Here is a 25,396-nt window from a genome sequence, read left to right as displayed (position 1 = left end):
TTAATTTTTTTATTTACATGAATTCAAACTGATCAGACCCACCCACTCTGCAAACCTAATGCTAATTTACAAACAACGATGCCAGTCTGGTAGAAATCCCCGAATCCCAGCCTCACAGAGGCATCTTCGCGAAGGATATTTTCCGTCAGATCAGGGGAATTTCAGAGTCATCATCATCGTTAAATTAGGCAAGACTATTCACTGAGCAGAGATCACATTAAGATGATTACAGAGAAAGGGTCATGTTTTCTGTGTTCCTGTCCCCGACTTCAAGAACACGATAATTTAAAAGAGTTTCTGTAATTGAAATGAGATGGATAGTTCTGCAGAGATAGTTTCCAATTCTAAAGGCACAGGTTTATAAAATTATATCAGCAACTAAAGATATTAAAACAAATGACAACAGAAATAGTTGAGCCAAAGTGCTTAGCTCTTAAGGAACATGGAGAATTAGGCTGACAACGTCAAAAGATCTTACATCCGTGTTCCTGAATAACTAGAGATAATGAGGTTGATGTTAAGAATGAAATTGACCATGCCTATCGGGTCGATAAATACTAATTTTAGTAAAAATCAACTGCAATTCAGTTTCTATTATTTGACTGCAGTACTAAAAGGTTAAAAATTGCCACCCATCAATATACAGTGATCCTTAGAATGTAGATCATAGTAAGACTTTATTTTCAAACAGAAGAGATGGATTTTGCTTCATGGTCTCCAGTCTTTTCCCCCATGTATCTACTGGCCAACTGGAGACCCTGGTGAGGCAGACACAGTGACCATGAGAACTATTTGCCTGTGAGTGACGTTGAGGTGATTACAAAAATCTCAAGTGTTTTCTCATTAGTATAAATATTAAACCAACTAATTTACAAAAGCTAACCCAAGAAATTAGAAAAATAAGCTTCCCCCTACCCCAAGTTCCTAACAAATTCCTTGTGTCCTTCAGTTTTGACACAGAGAGCTGTATCACATTATTCACTGCAAAAGACACCTGGGATCAGAGAGAAACTAGTTTAGTATTGGAATGTCAGGCTTTGATCAGAGCACTAAGAGATTTGCCAGCTGCATTTCATGCCAGAAAGAGTGTGTGTGGACTGATCTATGGCTGAGGTTAGAAACTCCAAGTCTTATGAGCTTGAGTTACAGGGGCTTTTAAAGACCGTCTTAAGGGAGTAGAAAGAGACGTTGGGGGGTGTGTGAAAATCCTTGGTGTTAGAGCTATGTCATCTCAGGCCTCATCATTCAAGTCCCTGGGGAGACCCAGCTGAGAAGAGGATTTTTGGTTCTGTTTTTAGTGTAATTATGTCCCAGATATTGCATGGGACATACTTAATGCTTAAAAAAAAAAGTTATTGTTCTCTTGTATTTTTATTTGCTAAATATTGCAGCCTTGGCTTAGGACCCTGAACCAAAGGAAAATATAAAAGCAGAGCTCCAGGGAATTCCAAGTGAGTCAGTAGTTCAGGATGTTGAGAAGGGAGGGTCATCATTTTCAACTGAAGAAGACAGAGTAAGGGAGGGGGTAGATTAACTACGGCCATTAGTTATAAAGCAGAGGGGTCTATTTCCCCACCCCTTGAGTTGCGGCTGGCGCTGTGACTTGTTTTAGCTGGCAGAATGCCACAGAGATGAGGCGGACTTCTCCAGCCTGGCCTCAGAATGTCTGGCAGCTTCCATCCTCACCCTCCAGGAACCCGAGGGCCGTCATGCTATGCAGAAGCCTGGGATGAAGGTCCAGGTGTAGAGAAAGGCTCAGGTGTCCCAGCCATCTCAGCTGAGAGCCCCGAACATGTGAGAGTCCACCTTAAATACAGACTCAGTCAAAACGGCAGCTCCCTGCAGCCTCATAGGTAAGACCAAGTGAGATACCAGCAGATCACTGATGCAGAGCGGATCGCAGAACCAGAGAAGGGAATGCTTGTTCTTCAGGAGAGGTAGAGAGGGGAGGAGGGAGAATCCCTAAGTTGCCTCATCACTCAGATAGACAGCCAGTGTCTCACCTAACTCTAGAGTGGTATGTGGGTATGTGGGCAAACAATCTCATCGGGTAAAGGGCAAACTAGGAGGGAAGGATGGAGAATGATCAAGACGACAGCCACCAGGAGTACTTGCACCTGAGCTAGAGGCAAACAAAGTGACAGCATATATCTAAAGTTCACCTGAACTTTGTACAGTGGACATCCTGAGGTCTTTTCTATTAAGAGAAAAATAACCATGGAAGCTTTGTGACCTTTCTGCACTGTCTGTGGGGCTGGGTTCTAATATTTGGTTCTGCCTGTCACAAGATTTTGGAAGAGTCACTATAAGGAAGAGGAAACACATATGATGTGTGTTGTTGGGGGCGGGGCGGGCGTGGGAGAGGCAAGCAGAATTGACGCCACCAATGCTTTCGCAAGTCTTGCCCAAAGAGGAATGCTTTAATTGCCGGGGGCAGAATGGTCAGGTGAGTAGGAGGCAGAATATGCACACCCCAGACACAGCACCGGAAATATATCTAGGCTTTCCCGGGCAGACAGGCTTGGGATTATCCAACCTAGCCTACCAGGGGGAAAGAAAGCCTCTAATGACGACCATCCTACTTTAACTCCCTTTTCCTCTTCCTAAACCACTCTTTCCACCATAATTCAGGCCAAGGGTTCAAGCAAACGCTCCATGGTGAGAAGGTACTGAAGACAAAGCAGTCTGACAGTCTAATACTTACCTTACGACGTCCTTGTAAAGATTAAACGATAGGATGTGCTCAGGATAAGCACGTGTAGTATAACCCGTGCTTGAGAAATGGTAGCTATGTTACCTGTTTGTGGCTTTACAATAGGACTTAAGGCATCTACATCCAACTGCTTTAAATTTTATGATGCATATGTTTATATATTTTTTTATCCTGCAACTGCTTGATAACAGTGACTGTATTTTGTTTTTGTGTGTGTGTTGGTCTATAACAGGTAGTTCCTGTGAAGTACTCCACAAATATTTGATGAACGAGAGAATGAATGAATGGAATAAGACATGTTTGCCGAATTGCATAAAAAGAGGAATAAAAAGGAATGTGAATCAGACGTAGAAAACAAACTTATGGTTACCAAAGGGGGAAGGGCAGGGGAGGGATCAATTGGGAGTATGGGATTAACAGATACACACTACTGTATATAAAATAGATAAACAATAAGGACCTGCTGCATAGCACAGGGAACTCTACTCAATATCTTGTAGTAACCCATAACAGAAAAAGACTAGATATATGTTTATATGTATAAATGAATCACTTTGCTGTGTACCTGAAACTAACACATTGTAAATCAACTATACTTCAATTTAAAAAAAAGGGAATGTGAATGTGAATATGCTTACTGTTTACAACCTAAATATGATACAATGAGGGTAGGCCACAGGCTCAATGCTAGGGCTCACAGAAAATCTTCCAGGATCTCTGTGTACCTGTATCTAGCAGAGCTAGAGACCCCTCAAAAACAGCCAAGCCAGGGAGATGCTTCCCCCGTCTTTCCTAGTTTTCAGTCCTAGAAACACTATAAACGTGGGAAGCTGAAAGTATGGTCAACATTTGATATTCCTCTCATGTGTTTGTGCCTCTAAAGGACTATCAGAGGTACATGCTACAGTACATAATCTATAACACCAAATTACAAACCCAGTTAGGACACCGTCCAGGAGGTGAACATGGCCGGCCACAGAGGACACGAGAGTACCAGATGTTTTCAAAGAGAATAAAGTGTGACTTGAGTTGAAAAGATGAATGAGACTCAAACAGAAAAAAAAAAAAAAAGGGGGGGTGGGGTGGGGACTAGAAAGATGGAAAAAAAATATGCTCATTACTGCTCAGAATGATCAGGTCCCAACTAGTTCGCTTCCCAAAACATGAAAGCTCTTCCCAAAACAGCAAAGCACGCTATGCCAGGGCCACATTTGGTTTGTCTTCTAGTTTTTAATTAATCAGCCCCCAAATACCCTGCAAAGGCCTTGATATGAAAATTATTTGTTAATGGCTTGGTTAAGGTGACCTACATGTGTAAGGGATCTGGAATCCCAGCTCCCTCAAATAAGCAAGGAGAGTCAGCTAAAGTTGGAGAATATTTCCACCATTCTGAGGACTGCCTGGATGAAAGTCAACTTAGAAAACTCAGTCTATTTCACAGATAAATGATTCTTGGTTCGCTGTGCCTACTCACCGTGGTCAAGGATATATTTCACAATCTCCCCGTTGCCGGTTTTAGCTGCGTAGTGAAGGAGTGAACAGTGGTCTGGTCCCTGAATTAGCAGGCTGCCTCCATTTTTATAGCTTTCTATTAGCTGAAAAAGAGACACAGGAAAAGCAGCTCAGGCACAGTCCAGAACAAGGGAAACAGCTAACCGGTGATAAAATAAAACTAATGTAACAAACCACAAACGTCTCCATCCTCAGAGGACACAGAGAAAAGTCAAAGAGATGAAGTAACCATTCCTGGGTTTGTGTTATCACTCAAATAGATGGCCAGTGTCTCAGCTAACTCCAGAGAGGGTATGTGGGTACTGAACAGCCTAAGGAAATGGAAACATGCTAAATTACTTGTTCCCTGGGCACTGGTCTCTGTCTCAAGGGAGTAAAGGGTGGAGAGAAGAATAAAAGATTCCCTATGCTGGCTCAGCGTTCTCTTGAGTGAAAGAACAATTAAGTCTCTAGGCAGGAATAGCTTGATGTCTGGTAGCTAAGCTCCTTCCCCGTCCTTTAGTTTTTTCTCCAATCTCTAATGAGCCTAGCTACCGAGTACAGAAGCTGCTTCCTATTTTCCTGCATGCGCTCACAACACATATGCACACGGCAGACACAGGCACACCCGTGTATGTCTCCTTCCTTCATCCAGATCTGCAGTCCAGCCTGCATGCCTTCTGCCCAAAGTACACCCAACAAGGCTTGAGATGATCCATGGGATAAGAACCAGAAGGGTTCAGAGAATGTAGTAGTAGAAACCTAAAAGCCTTCAAACATGAGAACAGCCTGGAAAAATCAGATACTGCAGCCTGGGAATTAGGTGGCTAAATGAGGACACAGTCTAAGTTTGTGAAATACTGAACATTATAGAAAGTGTAACTGGATCTCCGGTCTCTACACTGCAGTATATCAGAACAAGAAGAGCCTTTCTGGAGCTTCTAAAAGGTAGTTTTAGGATAAATAAGAATCAAATAACTCAGCAGGATATAAGCAAAAGGAATGTGTCTTCCACCAAGAAGTTAGATGGCAAGCATTATAAAAAATCAAACAACTCACAAGGTTAAAGAGAGTAAACTCACAGCTCACGCGTTCACTCAAAACCATAGAACCGCCACGTGCCAGATGCCAATGAAACAAAGATGAATACAACTCGGCCACTGGCCTCCAAGACCGTGCCGTCCATGGGGGAGACAGATGTGTAAAGAGTTGCACAGAGACGGAGAAGAACCTGAGGAGGGTAGCACAGGGCACTCATAGGGGATGGAAAAAAGTCAGGAAAGACTTCCTAGGAAATTGATCAAAAAGGAGTCGTTGAATGGATGTAAGGAATCTATGGGGTTTTCATGCCTAAACTGTGAAGCAAAGGAACAGGAAGAAGTAGCTAATTGTCTTCCACAAAAATCGGAGAGAATCCTGTTCTGTCCAACCGTCTCGTCTCACAATGGCGCTTCCATTCTTTGTGGGCAGATCCACAGAGGATTTGGGCTCAGCAGAATAGCAGAGACCCAATCCATCAGCCGCCCTGATTCTGCCCTGCTGTGGTGTTTACAGACACTGTGAATGTTAAGTTAGTCCACGGGCATTTTATGCAGCCCAGTGTACAGGAGCCACTCATGACAACCTTCACACAAGGATGATCCTGGGTTTTCTGTTCCCGGCTCACTGGTGCACTGCCACCCCCCGCTCCCCACCCAACCTCTCTCTATCGCTCTCCATCCCTTACACACACACGCGCGCACACACACACACACACGGTGTAATATTTAATATTTATTGTACTTTCTACGTGGGATAGAAAAATGAAAGAAGATAGAGAAGAAAAAAGAAAAGGGGGAAAAAGTACTTGGGAAGGAAAAGAAAAAAAATGACAGAAAGAAAAGAATGAAAGAGAAAAACCCTAAGCCTTTATATTTTACCTCTCAGTAAATAAGGTGTTATTAAGTCAGTTCTTAGTCATTTAGGAAATAATTACAACAGAGAATGAAATAAGACAACCAGCTGAATATACTGATTTCCCATCTCTCAAATAATTCTCTACTAAGTACCAAAAAAAAGTGTGGTAATACACCCAGGGACCTGGAAAATCTGTTGCCTAGACTGAAAGTATATACAAAATAAAATGAAAAGGTTTCAAATGTACAACAGTTTGCAAAATTTTCTGGTTTAGAAGCTCTGCAAGGGCAGGAATCGGGTCTTAACTCAGCCTCTCTTTCCCACAGAATCCACTATAAGGCCCTACAGGGAGTATAGGATAGTATTGGTTTAATCCACTGCTGGGAAATGGCACTGAACGCATAGGCACCCACACTGCTTAGACAGCACTTTCCTCTTGTGGGTAACAATTCCTAGTAACACTATGATCTGGACAGTGGCACAGGCACCATTCCCAGGATTATGTGTCTAAAGACGGCAGTTTATCAAGATGCTGGCAACCTTCTCACCATTTGTCTTCTGCTAGTAACCTGTTAAAAATGTAGCACAGAGATTTTGCAGTTTATTCAACAGATGTGCTTCAGAAGAACTTGTCTACAAGGGCAGTGCTTCTCAGCTTTCTTTTAAGGCTTCTGGTTTCTCCATATGCAGTGGTGCCATACTCCACGAGTAAGGCAGGGTCTCTGCCCAGGAGCAGTTGTCGGTATTACAGAACAGATCAGTGCCAGTGTGGGTTATACAGGGATATGTGGGCAGTCTAAGTCCTGATGCCTGCAAATAACTTGGGGCCAAATACAGCTTTTAGGGTATTCATAGATTATATTATATGTTATAACAGATATTTGCCTCCCCACTATGTTTAGCTACTAAAGAAACACAGATTAACACTATATTAATAAAGCAGCTATCATTTTAGAGTCCCTGCTATGTAACAGGAACAGTCTTAAGAGCTTTACATGAATTTTACATTCAATCCTCACAATAAAGCAAAGTGATTCCATTTTACAGATGAAGAAACTGAGGCACAGAGAGAATTAGGTAATTACACAAAGTCACGTATACGGTGAATGGCAGAGCCAAGATCTGAACCCACGCAGTCTGGCTTCAGAATTCGCATTCACTCTAGAGGCAAGCAGTGACCACCTCCTTCCCTCTGAACTAAATTCGTCAGAAAACACGAGCACAAATCAAAATACTCGAGGCAGATCAGAGCATCTTCTGATTCACTGTGATCCCCGAAGTTCAAAACTGTAATAATGTCGCCAGATGTAGGCTCTTGCCTAGAGAATGTATTTCTGGGTATTGTCCAGGTTATTCCTACAGATGCATTCATTTAAAGACCTATCTAAAAAGAAATCTTTAAACTTCAAATTTCAGAGAGGAGGAATTCCAAGCACTGTGAGGACTGCCTCCTGGGGACATGCATCGGTTGTATCTAGTCAAGGCAAATAGCGCAGTGCCTTTGCACAGACCCTTTGCTATTAGGAGATGTAGAGATGCTGTGAAGACCCCTCTCATCCTCTCTTCTCAGTCCTCAAAAAGAGCATCCTTCCTCCTTCTAACCAGCTAGTACCAGGGGGATGAGAAACGATATACGGGATCATGAAAATTTGGTGAGAAATGATGTTGATTTAAAGTGCTTAAAGAATCACCAAAAGTTCTGGTAGGAAGATATCTTACCTTCATAAGATCACCAGCTATTACTGCCTGCAAAATTGCTGTGGAAGACAAAAGAGAGATGTCCCATTAGTAGAAGACCCTCTCATTAAAATATTATAAAGGGCTGGATCCGTATTTTGGAGACACAGTCTACATTTGGGGCAGGAACCAGGGGAGGACAAACATGCTGAAGGGTGAATCTGGGAACAGACTAAGGCCTTCCCTTTAGCCCTTCCCTACCTGGGCACTCATCTCATACATCATTCTAGAGCCTACCTGAGACCCCTCCAGCCCAGGTACAGTAAAGAGAACATGAAATTTAGAGTCACACATACTGGATTCAAATCTTAGCCCTGACCCTTACAGGCTGTGGAATACTGGGCGAGTTATTTAACCCCTCTGAGCCTCAGTTTCCACATCTGTAAAACAGCAAGTCTCAATTGTATAGGATCCTTCAAAGGATTAATTCAATCATCTAAATGTTCTTAACTCGTCCATTGATGCAAAGTAGGTGCCTAATCGTGATTGCTTCTGGTCCCTTCTTTCTAGTTCCCTCTACTTTGTCCTTTTGGGGTTCAAAAATCACTAGTAATTTTGTTTGTGTGTTTTATAATTATAAATAAATACCTACTGCTATGGAAAGAAGGACAAGAGACAGTAAAGAAGAAACACATATTTTGATTATGTTCTGAAGAAGATAACCGTATATTTAGCATAAAATTCATTGGTGATTCTTATAGAAAGAACTCTAGAAGTCCTAGGTAACCTAAACTAATTGTAAGACTATGTAGCCGAGGGGAAAAAAATATAAGTAGCTGTGCCTTTCATGTGGGGTGTAGAAGAGGAATGAGAAAATATAACGGATAAAAGGGGGAAAGAATACATGAGTGTCTAATCACAATTATGGTTCCTAAAGGGAACATGTGTATTAGGTCGAAAATGGTCCCTTTAGAAGAATAAATACTTAGATTCTAAAACTGCTCAATAAAAAGATTATTTTAAGGCTTTAAAGTCACCAAAAGAATTAGAAGATTTAAAACTTATTTTTCAAAGTGTCATTTTACTCTTCTTGTTTCAGAGTCTCTCATACAGAGTTAGCCAAAAATGTAGTATCAGGTATCAGAGTACATGGAGCCCTTGACTGTCACTGAACAAAGCCCTTGAAGCATTTATGATGAGCAGTTATGAGCCCTGGGTGACCAGAGGCAAAGGACCACAGGCACGTTAAACTCGTTCAATGGCCCAGGGCTGAGTGCCTTCCCTCAGACCAAAGCAGAAGCCTTGAAAACCTGTGGAAGTGATGAGGGTTCCTTGGGCATAGGGGAGGAAGAAGAATGCAGGAAGAATAGAGAAAAAGGAAGAGCAGGAAAGAGAGGGAAGAATGTTTCTTTTGCATGACAAGCTGTAAGCAATCTGCTTTTTTCACCTCCCTTTGGCTCCCAGCACAATGCTCTTTGTACGCTATCAACGCACACCAATCAGCTGTTGAACTGATTGAAAAGAGAGCAAGGAGAAAAGGAGTGAGAAGGCAATGGAGATAAAAGTGACAGAAAGGGAATTAATAAAACGTTATGCATCCAAAGAACCCAAGAAACGTGTCTCACTCCTCCTAGTATAGATGCGACACTGGGGTTCAGAGTGCAGTGACTCTCTCGGGGCGCAGAGCCAACGGTGGCCCCATCAGCACCGTAGTGCAGGTCCCTGTGACCAGTCCCAGCCTCTGTCCAGTGCCCTCTGGGAGGTCACCCTGCAGAAGCTCTACTAGGCTCTGTGAGGCTTACGGCAAATGGAAGAAAATAGTCTAAAGGTTATCAAGCTTATAGTGTTGTGGAAAAGGCGCTGGATTGGAGTCTAATTCCAATCTCTATAATTTACTAGATATGTAAATTTAAGAAGTCATCCAAACTTTTTGAACCAATTTTCTTATGTAAAATAAGGTTAACAGCTGCCCTGCTTACCTCTCTGTAGTAAAGATGAAACCAAAAAAGTGCTTTATAAATAGGATAAGTTATATTGACAGAAGGGGTAGAGTACTTTTGTGACTATATGTAAGTACATGAAAGAGACATACAGACACTTCAGAAGGAGCCTAGCAATGAGGGTAAATTGGTGGTGGAGTCAAACAGACACCTCTCTGTTCATAGGTCCCATCAGAAGTGAGGCCATGGATGAAGGAGCCAGTGGGATGGTTGGTGCTTCACCCCAAGATGTCAACTGTATCTCAGAGGACAGGGAGGGAGAGGCAGGGGAAAGTATGAGCAATTGCAGGTCTGGGAGAATGACTCAGTCTGGGCTTTTATACTGTAGGATGTTCTCTTGACTGAGGTAGAGTATCCATTTAGGAAAGAAATAAGGTTAGGGAAATTGCCTGAGAAGGCAGCTAATGAAGAGCCTTGAAACTTACATGCAGAAGTTCCTAACAATGTAGAGCCTGCGTTTTCAAGACCATGTTGGAACATTTCTCAAGTTTAAAAGAAACAGAAAAAAGAAAGAATAAAGGGGAGAGAAAAGAAAAGTGAATTCGCTAATTTAAAGCACCAGTGAATAAGATTTGGTGCATATAAGCAAGAAATCAGGATGATAACAAAAATTCCCCAGCATAAATACTACTGAAAGAGCCCTGAAAATAAATGAATGGATGAACAAATGAATGAATTAATGAGAGGCTGGAGGAAAACTTATGCTAGCTGCGGAGTTCAAAGGATTGTTGGAGGAGGTGAAATTTAAGGTGACTCTTCCACAATAAGTGGATTTAATTAGCAAAGAAGATTTGGAAAATCCTTAAAACATGAAGGAAAGATATGAACAAGGACTTGGAAGTTAAGAGTCATGTTGTCTGAGGTGCCCTGGGAAGAGTTCTGCATTATCACATCTGAGGCTGGGTTGTCTCAGGTCGTAACTGTAGAGTTCCTAAGGGACTGCTCCAGGGAGCACTATGTCAAGAGAAGGAACCTGGATTTTCATCCCAAGAGTAATGAGAAGCTATGGAGGCATTAAAAGTAAATCGAGGCTCGTATAAATGTCCTGACACATGCCAGTTTGATTCTGCCCCTTCCCTCCCGCAAACAGAGTTACGACCTGCTCTCAGCTCAATTGCTCCGGATTACCCCCATTACGGCGGCTTTCCACTGCTACCTCAGACTCACTCAAAAGCATTTTTATTTATGTCTTTTGGTTTCCTACAGCCTCCCAATTTAAAGTCCCCATGAACAGATAGAAGAGCATATAAAAGAATCATAACCACAAATAATTTCCAATTGTACTGGAGACAGAAAACATGAATATTTATTTTTAAGTCAAGCGATACACTCAAGGGTAGCTATTATGCAAACATTATTAGGCACAAGGCCCTCTTCTCTCCTGATTAATGTCCTTCCCTCCTGAACACTGTTGTTTAAGATTTGCTCTGCATAAACAGAGCCTGAATCCGTTAGTATTCAACTCCAGATAATAACCTTCTGAAAGAGCAAGCTTAAAAACAAATAATGAGTTGTTATGATTACAGTATTTTCTTTATTATTTCTTCAGCTCTGAGCCTGCCTTCTTGCCTTTTCCAAAACTCCTTCATAACTGAGGCAACGATGCTCCCAAATTCAAAAGAACAAGGGAAGTCAAATGGCCAACGGGACACAAGCGTTACTGAGTAGGTGGATACTAAGTTTCCCAGACAATTAAATCACATAAACTTAGACAGTCAGACAGGAAAGTAAGGGGGTAGAGAACTGAAAAGTTTGTCAGTTTTAGAGTTTAGAAGTTGAATCATTAGTTCACAAGAAATGGTTTATTTTTCCTTCAGCGCTGTGCCTTCCAATCAATTGCTAAACAGTAAACATCCTGAGAGAGAAAGCTGGAACTGAAAAGTCAGGACTACCAGGAAGGAATCACTGTCTTCCTTCTCACAGCCTGTCTCCTAGGCCTGGACTCCCAAAAGCCCAGACATCCTTAGCCATCGGTGCACAGAAGGGAAAAAATGACTCCTATCGCCTGGAATCACGATGGGGAGAACACAGTCCAAGGGGCCCACTGGCTGGCTCGCCTGCTTCTGCCGTGCCAGGCCCTGTTCAAGGCTGACCGTACAAAATATACTCCATCCTCTCAGAGCTGATATTTTGGCAAGAAATCCAAATTAGGAAGGAATATATTTTAATTGAGTCTAGAATCATACTGCCTGAGTTTTAAGTTTTGTGAGTACCATTAACTAGCTATAACCTTGGGCAATTAACCAAGCTTCAGCTCTCTCATTAGGAAAATGAAGATAAAATCAGTTCTTTTGAGTCTCTGCCTTGCAAGTAAGCTCAAGAAACAGCTACTCTGACCACTGTGGTCTTCTGTGTAGAACACCATGGAATACTGATGTTTTTAACACCATTACACAGAAATGAATCACTTTCTTCTATGAAATGAGAAGTTTAGACTAAGGTCAACTATAGCTCTAGAACATGGCATATGACTACTTCCAAAGGGATAGTTTAAGGTTGTGAAGTTTGCTTTGCAGACAAAAATATTTGTAAATAAAAAAGAACTTGGCAAAGCCACATGTATGTTTATAAATCTCAATAAATCAACCAAAATAACTACGCTGTATATAAAGAGTCACAAGCCTGGGCATTTATGTCTATTTAAAATTTTTAATCTTTCATGTTCAGCTATTTTTCAGTTTTAAAATTAATATTCTGTTGTGGAATTGTTTGTCACTTGCTAATGATGGCAGTCATCTAAATCTTTTTTTTTTTTACTTGTGGAAGAAAAAATTAAATGTAACAACAAAAACTGTTGAACAAAGAATGGCTTGTGGAGGCCTAGGCGGTAAAAATCAGTTGATTCATCGAGAATCATAAATACACGTCTGGCTTTGCCAAGTTCTGCATACTTTTTACTCCTAAATATTTACATCTGCAAAGCAAGAATCACAACATAAAACTAATGCTTCAGAAGCCATATTCCACATTGCAGAGCTCTATTTGGCCTTAGTCTAACCCTCTCATTTTATAGATAAGGAAAATGGGGCTTGAGAAGTAAATTGACTTTTCCAAGGTCACACAGATAGTTAGCAATCCAGCTGAGAGACAGAAGGGCGCTTGTCTCTTTTATTTTTATTATTTCTTTTCTATTTTCTTTTATTATTTCTGACTCCTAGGTCAGAGTTCCTTCCACCATGCTGTTTCTTCTTTAACTTGGAGCAAGGTGAGCAAAAATTAAAACAACCCCAAATAAAAGGTTCATGAATGCATCACATAGAAAATAAAGTCAATTTATGGCTTTAGGCTGCAACTCCTTTTATGCCAAAGCAGACACTGAAAAACAAGCATCCCTACGGCGAACGTCATGTTCACAATTCCCTTGATCTGATCACGACAGGTGTCTTCACACTTTTCCTTAATTACTTACTGCTCAGCCGCCAGAGTCTGCACTGTCAGATGCCCCAAAGCTTACTTCTCTGCATAGCTTTTCCTGCATTTTCCTTAGCAGCAGCATTCTGTCCAGTTTTTCTACTTTGTGAGCAGCAAGCCCTGGTACACGAACAACAAACTGTGAAGGCTTAGCTCCCAAAATGGAATTTAATAGAATCGTGAACCATAGCAAAGGTAATCTAACACACATTTAATGGATAACTATGGTGAATTATGCTAATTAGGCACAAAGGAGGAAGCAGCTCATGAAAAGGACTGATATTTGATATTATTTTACATAGTCATACTGAACAAACCCAAGACGAGGTGAAAGAAAGGAGGAACTAGATATCTCTAAAGACCTCTGCATTTGAATCTAGGCCTCAAGGAAGTTTTGACAATTGATAATAAGATACATGCCAAGCTCTTTGCTGATAATAGCTAGAATACTAAGGGTTCTTCATAATATATTAGAACTCAAGATTATAAGAATAATATAATGACACATAAACCTGTATCCGTTCCCTATTACTGCACAGCAGACCATCCCAACATGCAGTGGCTCTAACATGGCAATTACGTATTTTGTTCAAAAGCTGATATTTGGGCTGGGTTGAGCGGAAATATCTGCTCTATCTGGCATCAGCTGGGGCAGCTTCACTGAAAGCTCCAAGCGCCACTTTACAGATCACACGCACAACTGGTAACTGGGAGCTCTGCTCGCGCGGGCTTCCTTGGGTTGCTTGGGCTTCCTCCTGAAATGCTGACTGTTTCAAAAGCAACCATTCCAAGGGGGCCCAGTGGAAGTCACCTTGCCTTGGAAATCACACAGCGTCACGTCTGCTCTGCCTCAGGCTTAAGTTCGCCCATATTCAAGGAAAGGAGCCACATACCTCATAGCTCGATGAAAAGAACGTCAAAGTCCTGCTGCAAGAAGAATATGTGGGATGGGAGATGCCGCTGTGGCTGCTTTTGGAAAACACAAGCCGTCACATCCCACACTTGCATCGTGACGTGCGTGGAGTCAGTGGGTTGGTGCTGACTTTCGGTTAGGGTTGGGAACTGACCAAGAACAGTAGCTTCTGTCACCTGTGTGATCTGCGGGAGTGTATCTGCACAGAGTGTCATCTGTTTGACATCATGAGTATCTCGGCAGATAAATAAGAAAAGGTGGAAGACTACTTATCAGAAGGACCAGCTTTTTGGAGCGGGAAGTGCAAGGCAAGTAGAAGACTCTGCAGACAACAAATGCTGGTTGAACTGAATTAGGAGTTCTGTACAAGGTGCGCTCTCTTTAATCATCAGATGTGAGAAGAGACCGCCCCTCCTCTTTTTCTTCTCCAGTCAGGCAAACATTCACAGAACTCTAGTCCTATATTCCTCAAGCTCTGCCGACTGGCGTCTCGTCTCCTCCACTGCTGAAATATCGAATGGAGGGTTACAGGGCACACACCTCACACAGTTTGTCATCTTATCATTGCATCGTCATTGGGATTAACCCATCAGTGGCATCTAAGGGCCATTAAATGCTACAGTGGTCTAATACTCAAATACCACCTGTGCCAAATCCCTCTTAGCATGTGCAAGCAGAGACGGAAGACATAAATAGGTTTTGTGTCTCTCTAATGACAGAGTTAATCCTCAAATTCAATTAGTCCCTGCTAATTGAATTCATGAATGTATATGGGTTCTTTCCATCTGCTACAGCGATCTTTTTGAAGCGGCTATTAGCATGGAAGAGGTTTCCTGTTTGGAGAAAAAATAAACAGCCCCCATCCAGTGTTCCCTCCTGGCAGAAAACATGCACCTTGCTGCCAGAGGACCAGGACGTGCTCCGTTCAGAAACAGTCAGTTCCATTTCCCTTATACAGCACTGGAATGATCTATAAACAGTGCAGGAACCAGATGTCTCTCCCAAACATCCCACTTGTTTATCTCTTGTTGTGAAATTGTTCTCTGGTTGTTTTACATGTTTAAGTCCCATCTCTGCAATTAAGCCACAAGCACAGGGACTGTGTTTTTCATATTTTCCCTCTTTGTTTTATCCGTGCTCCACCTTTCAATGAAAACTCTATAGTACAGGAAATACATGAAGTGCTTACTAACTGCCTGGTGGATACTTATGGTCTGGTGATTCAGCTGGCTATCATTTCAATATTCTTCAAACTCTGGGTCAAGGAAGACGTTCTGAGGAACAGAAGAAAGTCTACTTTACTGGCCCCTGCTACACCTGGCAGTAAATTTTGGAGCTGAAAATAGTTCCATATCTTTTTAAGGTATATAGTGGTGTTTATTAGAGGCAGTGACACACCATGGTAAGTATCTCAGTAAACCAGAACTGGTTACATTATGGGTCAAATGAGAGCCTTACACTAAGCAACGCTCCACGTTACTTCCTAGGACATTGGTAGTAAGCCGTGGCTCACTGTTAAAACAAATGTCATAGGTTAATTAATCTGCTTTGGGCATTGGGTTAGAGAAGACAAGGTCCCAAGTTAAGGGGCCAATTGGGTTCATACTCTTCCACAGTCACAGCGTGTTACTTTCCACCAACTGTGAAAATACGTGCCAACACTAGTCACTGGGGGACCAGAGAAGTTCTTGAAAATACCTTTTTGACTGTCTATACAGCTCAAAATTAATGTTTTCTCTAGTGACGACAGATTAATATTATCATTTTTGGGTGAAGTGGGTCGACACACTTTTTTATGTAGTACCATCTTCTAAAGGAATATCCAGTTATTCCCATAAAACTAGAAAAATATAATTTCATTTTTAGCATCAATATTATTGAATCCTATCAACTATTTTTGTTCAATAAACATTAAGCTTCCATCCACAGGGAGGCTTTTTCCGATTTGTAAAGGGTTTCAATCTGATTACAACTTACTAACTTCATGAACCCTAAATAATCACGGTACACAATAACACTCTTTCTCCTTACGAATAAAGTCATACGTACCAAAATGCTTAGCACGCTGTAAACTGCTTTAGCAATGTAAGAGATTAAAAGAAAGTTCGTTCCAGTATTCTCCAGAAGTCCTTCATCCCTAGAATGCTGAGAGAATTGAATTTAGATTGACAAACTTTATTTTTGCTTTCCCTGGCATTTGGATGATAAAGCATAATCCTGAGAGGGTAAGAGAAATGGAAGAACTAATAGATAAGGTCCCCGTGAGCCTCACAGATGAGGGGACGGTGCCAAGAAGAGGAGCTGCTGCCGGCCTCAGGTCCTAATGACGTTTGCTGAGGATCCTGACGAGAGCACCAGGGATCCGGCATCATCCCTTCCCTCAGCGTCAGGCTGGCGTTCCTCCTGTGATGGGTCTCCTTGAACTCATGGGATGTATTTTAGCAGTGTCCTTCAGGACCTCTAAGAGGAACTTAGGTTGAAGAAGTGCGCTCACATTTCATTCAGTGATAGCTGCAAGCAGACCTGACAGGGCCTGAAAGTGATGGATGGTTATCGGTTTTAACCAAATATCGAGACTGCGTGGGAAATGGTGTTTAAGGCCAAGATCCAAGTACAAATGAGTGTGCTCTTCAGCTCAAAAAGATGATAGGTTTATAGGTCATCCGGTCATCAGGAGGTCTGTTAAGTACCTTATCGTCTCCTAGCAGCACACTGACCGCTCTGTCAGGTAAAGACCTTTGGAACTGAGAAGAAGACTAGGTTTCACCAAAACACTCCTCCCTGGAACGAAATAAAGCCAAGGAGGAGTTGACACAGCAAAAGACACTTTCAGAGACATACCAGAAACATGCACATACAGCAAAAGTGTACCTTTTTCTAAAAAGGTTAAATTTCTAGAGTTTGTCCTTACTTGTAAGTGTGGACAGACAAGATCATTTGTATCTGCAAGTAAGTTATAAGCAAAACACTAATTTAGACTCTTCCCCATATCAACATATGATAGATATTAGTTGGAAGCACAGAAAAATTAAGCATTTTACTTCAGAGAAATGGTTAGTTCTGAAGCTTGTTCAAAGGATAAGGTACAAAGTAGAAAAGCCTTCAGTATATGAGTTGAACTTCAAAGATATTTATTAAAGAGCAGATTTTACTGTCCAGTTGCTAAGGGAGAAAAAGATAAAACTAAACCTTCATTCTTCTTAGGGATTCATATACTCTAAAGACAGAACGGTAAGGGTATCTATAAAGTAACGTGTGTACACTTACACAACCACATTTAACTCTGCTTGCTAAAGAAGTAGGGTGATGTATGGGATGATCTCCTAGGGAATTTGTTAGAAATTGTTTAAAAACGGAAGGTTTGCATTGGCAAAATGCTGGGAGGAGAGTTCTCTATAGAGAAGACCAGCAGCATAGAGCCATGGAGGACAAAGTGATAAGCAGTTTCACTTGATAAAGAAGGAGAGCTGAAATGGGAGCATGGAGAAATGAGTCAGAGAGTTAAAAGAGGGTGCTTCCAAGACTCAGCAATGTGAGGTCAAAAACTTTTTTAAAAAATGTCAGTGAAAATCACTCAGCAACTCCATTTTCCAAATATAACCTTGGTCATGCCTGTCACTCTTTTCCTCGAAGATAAAAAGAGCTTAAATCTAGAGAAGAGGAAAAAACCAAAGTTCGCTGGGAAATCAATACCAGAAGAAGAACGTCTTTGGGTGGGTCATGCTTTCCGAGAAAGAGAAGAAGCCCTCAGGGTTAGTTAGGCAAGAGACCAGAACCAGAGAGACAGAACCAGAGAGACGCGTGGTCAGAGAAACAGAGCCAACTGCTGCAGAAACGGTACGGTTTAAACGACTTTTTTGCTATCTTGTAAAACACCACTCTAATTTTTTCGCAGAGGCTGAAATAACCGCCTTCACTTCCTAGGGTGAAAAGAGGGGATGGGAATGTCACCAGACTGAGCAAAACTGAGTGGATTCTGGCTGCTTACAAATCCCTTTTTCAATAAGCCTTGGGGCTTTGCTTTGTCAGGAGAGTAGCTGGAAGCTGCATAATTAAATAGTAATGTATTTTGTTACCTTGATAAAGAAAGCTGCCAGTGTGAAAGCTGCCTGCAGCATTTATGTGCTTTGCAAGGTTTGGTTTCCATCTTTTCTAAAGATGGGTACATGGTGAGGTGTGAAAATAGCAGTGATGTTTGTCATCACAAGCAGAAGTGACAGACTGGCCCTCGGCTGCAGGAATCCATACACTAGCAGGGCAGAGGTGTCTCCGCCATACCTTTCCAAAATGGCAGATGACGTTTTTGGTTTTGCCTCATGTGTTTCATTGTGCAGTATTCTTTCCTAGCTTCGATGCCTCAGGCTACTGAACAGAAGGAGCCTTAGATGTCAGCCAGCTCAGGGTGCTCAGTGAAGACACCGAGGCGTGAGAGCAGTGCTCTGCCTAAGGTTCCCCCGCCTGCAAAAGGCAGCGCCAAGGCGGTGCCTGGTCCTTCCCATGCCAAGAACAAGGCTCTTGTCTTTGCCTGATGCTACCATCCACGTTCAAGTGACCACTGCCCAGAATGACACAAGTCTTTCTCTGTCCATTGGGCTCCCTGAAGGAGATGTCTAGTTCCAGTAAATTTATAAAACAATAGGCTTAAATAAAGTCATAAGTCCATGCAAATAGATCTATCGGGTCTATTTATAGAAAAATATATTCCCATTTTCATTATTTGACATTGATAGTTTTTCTTGCTCTCTCTTGCATTTTTACACATCTGCTCTGTCCCTTTCTTTTGTTAATATCTGCAAGCAAACTATGTGCTAGGCATAGAGCTAAATGCTTTCCCCATATTATCCAATTTAATCCTCACAGTAAGTCGACTAGACATGTAGTAGTATTGTTATCACCCCATTTGAAGGATGAAGAAACTGAGGCTTACTGAGGTTGACAGTTGCTCAAGGGCTACTGTGTAACAGAGCCAGGCTGTCAGCCCAGCATGTGAAAGGCTGACGAGGGAGCCTTTTCTCCCCAGCAGGGGACCATACTGCCCCCTCTTATGTAGCTGTACAGACTGTCAGATAGCACTACGGTGTCACTAGGTGATGAAACGAGGTCCTCTCTTCCCAACATTCCCCTGGTCAGCCACGAGGGATGCAGGTTTAGTTGTCTCCATGCCCCATACTTTTCTAGCCCTGATGAGGGAAGGTGCAGAAAATAAAGCTGCAGCACCAGGGAAAGGAAATGCCGTGGTAATGAACTACTCACAGGTGTTGTGTGGAGTTACACTGACTGGAAGAAGGGATGTTGCATGAAGCTAAGAAAGTCATACCCTAAAATTCAGAGCATCCGGGAAAAGAGAATGGACACAGAAAGCCGGCAAAATGAGGAAGGAAGCATTTAGTTAACTTTATTCTTTTGAAAAAGAGGGGCTTGGACTGATGGCTATTTTTCCAGCTCTATCCAGGACAGCACGGGCCTAAGGAGCTATAATGGGCATCATGGGCAAACAAAAATACACACAGGAAAAATGCTTCCGAGATCCTGGAACGTACAGGTGGAAGTAACACATCCAGGATTAACTTCTGGGAACCACCCTAAAAAAGGAACAAGGTATTCTAATATTTTGCAACTGGTACTCGTGACAAGAGAGGCTTAGTCTAAGACTGTGATTCAGTTGCCAGCAGCCACCCAGTTCTTTGCAAGAGAAAGCCGTCAAAATAAAAAACAAGCTTTAGGTAGAGCAGATTGGGTGAAACGTTTTCATTGGCTATTAGGGTTTCTAGTTAAGTAGAACACAGACAAATGGAGTAACAATAACAATGATCCTTATATAAGGACCGTACTACATTAACTGCCAATGTACCTGCCAGCCCCTTGGTTATATGCGTAACCCAGATAGTATCCTTCTACAGAGTAAAGAGCTTAAGTAAACAGTAACATTTATAAAGCAAGCGCAGCTCTTCATCTCTGCTCTCACAGATGACGACACGCAGACCAAGCCAGTCATTTCCCACTCCCTTTTTAAACACTTACCTGTAGGACAGGTGATGTATCTGTAGGAAAGAGATCTATGAAAGCTTCATTTGTTGCTGGAGGATCCACGACACAACGGTATTTGATGACCTCTTCCCACCCATCCACTTAAAAGCAACCACGAGATTAGCCTTCATCCCTTCCTCTCTCCTTTTTTTCTGTTACTTTCTTATTTTGCAGTGTTTTAAATACTTTAACTTAAATATTCTCCGAGGCCAAAGGCAATATAAAGCAAAGTTGTATGTAAATCTTAGTAAAGAATACTCCCCCCTCAACACACACAGACATCTATAATAAGGCTTCAAAAGCTAATTAGATACTGATCACCAACAACACATTCCAAAGAACCCAAAAGGATCAAAGGATTATACAGTTACAGTCGATAGTCAGATTTAATAAGGGGGAATGAGAGAGAATAGTAGGGTCAGGAAAGAACTAAAGTAATACAACCTGATTTTGGAAAACCCGGGGTAGGAGGTGGGGGGGAGTTTGTTTTGTTCGCTTGTTCTGTTTTATTTTGTTTTTAATCAGCAGTGATTGTCTGTTTTCCTAGGAAATGTGAAGGACTAGCCAAGGAAAAGCATGCTGTCATCTTTTTTTTTTCTTCTTTTTTTCATGCTGTCATTTTTGTTCCTTTCCTTTCACACAGCCTTTGGGGAGCACCCAGTGAGACCACCATAAAAGGCCATCTTTGCAGCACATTAGTCACTGAATTTCTTTGGAAAAGGACCAGCGCTAACCTATCCTCTACAAGAGGGAACAATGTTAATGAGGCCACAATGGAACTCAAAGATTTGTACTGGAAGGTGCTGTTTGCCAACACCACATACTGCAGCAAATGTTAGAGTGAGACTTGTACGGAGGGAATCAGGTCTGTGCCAGGGCACGGCGTAGAATGGGGCAACATTTCTATTCATTGAGTATAGAGTTAAATAAGAAGGGCAACACCACCCATGGAGAAAAAATTTGGAATACACTCAAAAAACCAGTCAGCGGATAGGGAAGGATAAATCACGGGCATTTGAGTTGTTAGAAAAATTCATCGTTTGTCCTTAGAATCGATGGAGGTGGTTCGAAAACACAGAATTAATGAGCACAGAGGAGGGGCTGGAATGAAGGACAATGGAGATGGTTTGCCAGAGAGATGGTAGGAGCGTACATAAGCCATATGGCTGTGTGAATACAAGGGAGATGGGATCTGGAGAGGGGCCCCCAAGCAGGAAGTAGAAATAATTAATTCAAGCAAGTAAACAAAACCAGGGTGAGGAAGAACCTCAAAAGGGAGCACTAAGTTCTTCATGAAGAACCTAGGGGTGAGACAGGAATAAAGACACAGACCTACTAGAGAACGGACTTGAGGATATGGGGAGGGGGAAGGGTAAGCTGTGACAAAGCGAGAGAGAGGCATGGACATATATACACTACCAAACGTAAGGTAGATAGCTAGTGGGAAGCAGCCACATAGCACAGGGAGATCAGCTCTGTGCTTCGTGACCACCTGGAGGGGTGGGATAGGGAGGGTGGGAGGGAGGGAGACGCAAGAGGGAAGAGATTTGGGAACTTATGTATATGTATAACTGATTTACTTTGTTATAAAGCAGAAACTAACACACCATTGTAAAGCAATTATACTCCAATAAAGATGTAAAAAATAAATAAAAATTTAAAAAGTAAAAGTAAAAAAAAAAGGGAGCACTAAAAAGCTTGAATCTAAATACAAAAGCCAATAGGGGATTCCACAGTCATAAACTGAATTGGGGACAAAAAAACAAAAACAAAAAAACCCTCTAGCAACTCTGCATTAGCTAGCCCAAGGTCATTGCAAAGTGGCATACTGCCATGGCCAATATTGAAAACTCTTCCTAGCAAGGCAATTAAAGATGTGCAGATGTTTCTATCTGTATCATTAGCCAAGCTTACTTATCACATTTTACTAAAAAATAGCTTGTAGAAAGTAAAAAGGAAAAACATCTAACTTTCTTAATCCACTCTACTCTTCTGGTCATAAAATAATTGTCTTTCTATGTGATATTTTCTTAAGGAAATAGCTACCTTTCAAGAATTCTACCTTTTTAAGATTGAGTGCTACTGACCGGAAATTAGATCCCTGTTTCCTTGATTATGGAAGTATGGAGGTAAAATAAGTGGACAAGAATATAGCTTTAAATTGTTCTTCTGTGTCAAGGGTACTGCTCACTGACACGAGAAGAAAAAATAAAATCTCTTTTCTAATGACCAATTCCAACCCAATAATTATGAGGTCTCCTTTCAACAAAAAGAATCAAGATTTCCTATAACATTAGCTCAAAACTTAGCCATGCTATTGAGAGACTATATAAACGGGGGCTAAAAATGGGATCTGGATCTAGAGTATGAGTTTGAATCCTAGTTCTACACATGTGACCTTGAACAAGTCACCTAATAGGTTTGTGCCTTAGTTTCCTCATCTGTGACATGGTAATAATAGTAGTTCTATGATTGTTGTGAAATTTAAATATATATAAAACATTTAGAGCAGTTGGTTCAGTATGTAATAGTTTGGTGTGACCTTAAAGTTACTTAACCTCTCTAAACCTCAGCAGAACATCCCTTAAGCCACTGCCTGGAACTTATTAAGTTTTAATAAATACTGACCTTGTTTTTCAGTTTTAAGTACACATAAGAGTATATTATGCCAAATAATTTCAAAGGAGTAGTTGAACTTATTTTTGCTAAAACACAAGGACCCAAACCATTAATCCCTCCAACCTTAGTTTCTCAAAAATCAATTATTCTTTAAAAAATTGTCTTAATTTCAGGAGGTATCCTAGATATTTTAAAAAATATGTAACTCTCAAGATGTGTAACTTTTATTTATAAATAAAATAATAAAAAATAGAATAAAAAAGAATATAAATTTCTCTTTTTGATAATAAGGGGAATGAGCTACTTCCTTAACAATTTAAGCTAAAATGCTGGATTAAAAAAATCAGGAAATGCGGGAAGATGGTGGTAATAGTTGCAGCAGACTATTTGAATATTCCTGAGTCTCCACATATAGAGAGACAGAGGAACCAGAAGAACCAAAAACACATGGTCAACATTTAAGACAAAGTAACAAGATACCCTTATAAACCTCAAAATTACGAGTGGCTGGAGAGAAGACACCAAAGAGTCAAATGACCTGCATTCTATCAGCGTCTGTGCTGGAAAGCCCAGGGAAGCAGCAGGGCTGCTGATGGACCTGAGAACAGGAAGCCTCAAAACAGCCAGCAGGTGTTCACTGAACAGTACAGTGAGCCAAGGTGAGAACACCTACAGAAACTGTCAGAAGCTTTTCCCCATTCCCACAGCACATGAGTGCAAGGGCCCCCAGTAAGGACTAAAAGTACATGGAGCACTGCAGCCCCTGTAAAGTCTTAAAACTGACCATCCAGGGCTCCCCTTCAAGATAGGACCCAAAGTGAGGGTAATCTTCCAAGTGGAGTACACACTGAGCAGAACAGGGACAACAGGAGTAAAGGAAAGAGGTCTGGATAAAAGTGAGGCTCGGGATCAAAGCCAGGAAGTCTGAGAAAGCAAGCTACCACATTTTTAACAGTACAAAAAAACCAACCCAAGAAAGCTCTCTGAAGTTAGAACAGCTAACAAGTGTTTTTCTTTCTAAATTTCAGAAAAACTAATTTCATATGAAGTATCAAAAAAGGATGTAAAATCTCACATGAAGGAAAAAAAACAAGAATAAGGAACAGAATAACATTCCCACAGATAGTGGAAGTGAATCAAATACTTGCTATAAAGAAAAAAGTAGTAACGTACTGTTTCAGATGAGCTTAAAGACACATGATACAAAGAAATATCATGTATCAGAAGTAGAATAATTCAGAAATGAGGTGATAGTCAACAAAACACTAGAAATAAAAGAATAAAACATTTTGCAAATTAAACTAGAAAGAACACAAGAACAAATAAATTCAACCAATAAAGCCTTAAGTAGAAGAAACAAAGAACTTTTAAAAATCAACAAGGAAAGAGGAAACGGATAAAAAGAATGTGAGAGAAAATGGCAAAGGTTGAAGATAAGCAAAGAAGATAAAACAAACATCCAAAATGAACTTCTGAAGAAAACTAAAGCAAAAAAACAGAACAAACACAATTCAAGAACACGGTTCTGAAGCTTAAAAAATAATAAACTTTATATTTAAATAGTGTCATGTCTCAAAATGATCTACATCCAGGCATATTTTCATAAAAATACTGAACATTAAAGGAAAATAAAATATCCTTTGGGTATTAAGACCCAAAATAGTGACTTTTATAAGGAGAATATTATCATTAGACTTTAATAGCAAGTGCTTTATGACAGGAGAAAAATGTAATATTTAAAAGTTCAAGGAAAGAACATGTGCCCCAGTGAGTCTGTATGCAGCACAACTGATTTTCAAGGGTGAAAGACCCAGACCAACTGCTATTGTATGAAAAAACTGGTTTCCTAAGGAATCTACCAGAGAATGTGGTTCAGACAACTAAAATAACTAGAGAGACTTAGACGTAATGACTGGTGATGAACATTAACTAGTTACTGTCATTATCTGAATATGATGCACTCTGAATTAATGTCTCTGTGTTTCCTGTGCATTCTAAACAAGAGCCGAACAAGCACCCCCACACACAAACTCACAAACGGAGAACTGAATTTATATCAATCAAGTTTGGTAGTTTTCTCTGGTGACTGGAAAACCTCTCTGAAGGACTTAGAGAATTCTTGTGCATAAAGGCCCAAGGAAATGAGCAGCTCACCTAATCTTAAATGAACATGAATAAAAATCAGTAAAAATGAACAAGAAAACAACTTTGAAGAAATTATCTGGGATGCAATCCAGAGAAACAAAGAGATATAAAATAGGGAACAGAGGGTAAAACATATATAGGATAGCATGAAAATGTCTAACATGCATCTAAAGGGAATTCCAGAAGGAGATATATAGGGAAGAGAAAGCATTCAGGTAATATTTGTATTTAAATGTCTATGTTAGAAAAATAGTAGAAAAGGAATAAAAATAACCCAAATGATTAGAAGGAAGGAAACTATAAACATAAGAAACCAATGAAACAGAAGACAAATACATAATACAGAGGACCAATGAAGGTAAAAAATGGTTTCTTGAAAAACCAGTAACATAAAGGGCTCTAAGCCTCTGGTGAGAGGGAGAGAGAGGTGGAGGAGACACAGACACACACACACACACACACACACACACACACACACACACACACACAGCAGGCACAATCAAT

General features: G+C 41.0%; 1 protein-coding gene across 1 annotated transcript in view; it reads right to left on the bottom strand.

Annotated features, from left to right (window-relative positions):
* Positions 1–25,396, bottom strand: part of DGKI (diacylglycerol kinase iota) — a 450,391-nt gene that overhangs the window by 19,836 nt on the left and 405,159 nt on the right. The window contains 2 exon segments of the mRNA XM_032642953.1: positions 4,188–4,308; positions 7,820–7,857. Coding sequence (XP_032498844.1) covers positions 4,188–4,308; positions 7,820–7,857 — 159 coding nt within the window.

The sequence above is a fragment of the Phocoena sinus genome, chromosome 9 (genome assembly GCF_008692025.1).
Source record: "Phocoena sinus isolate mPhoSin1 chromosome 9, mPhoSin1.pri, whole genome shotgun sequence".
Lineage (NCBI taxonomy): Eukaryota > Metazoa > Chordata > Mammalia > Artiodactyla > Phocoenidae > Phocoena > Phocoena sinus.
This window is presented reverse-complemented; position numbering and strand designations above follow the sequence as displayed.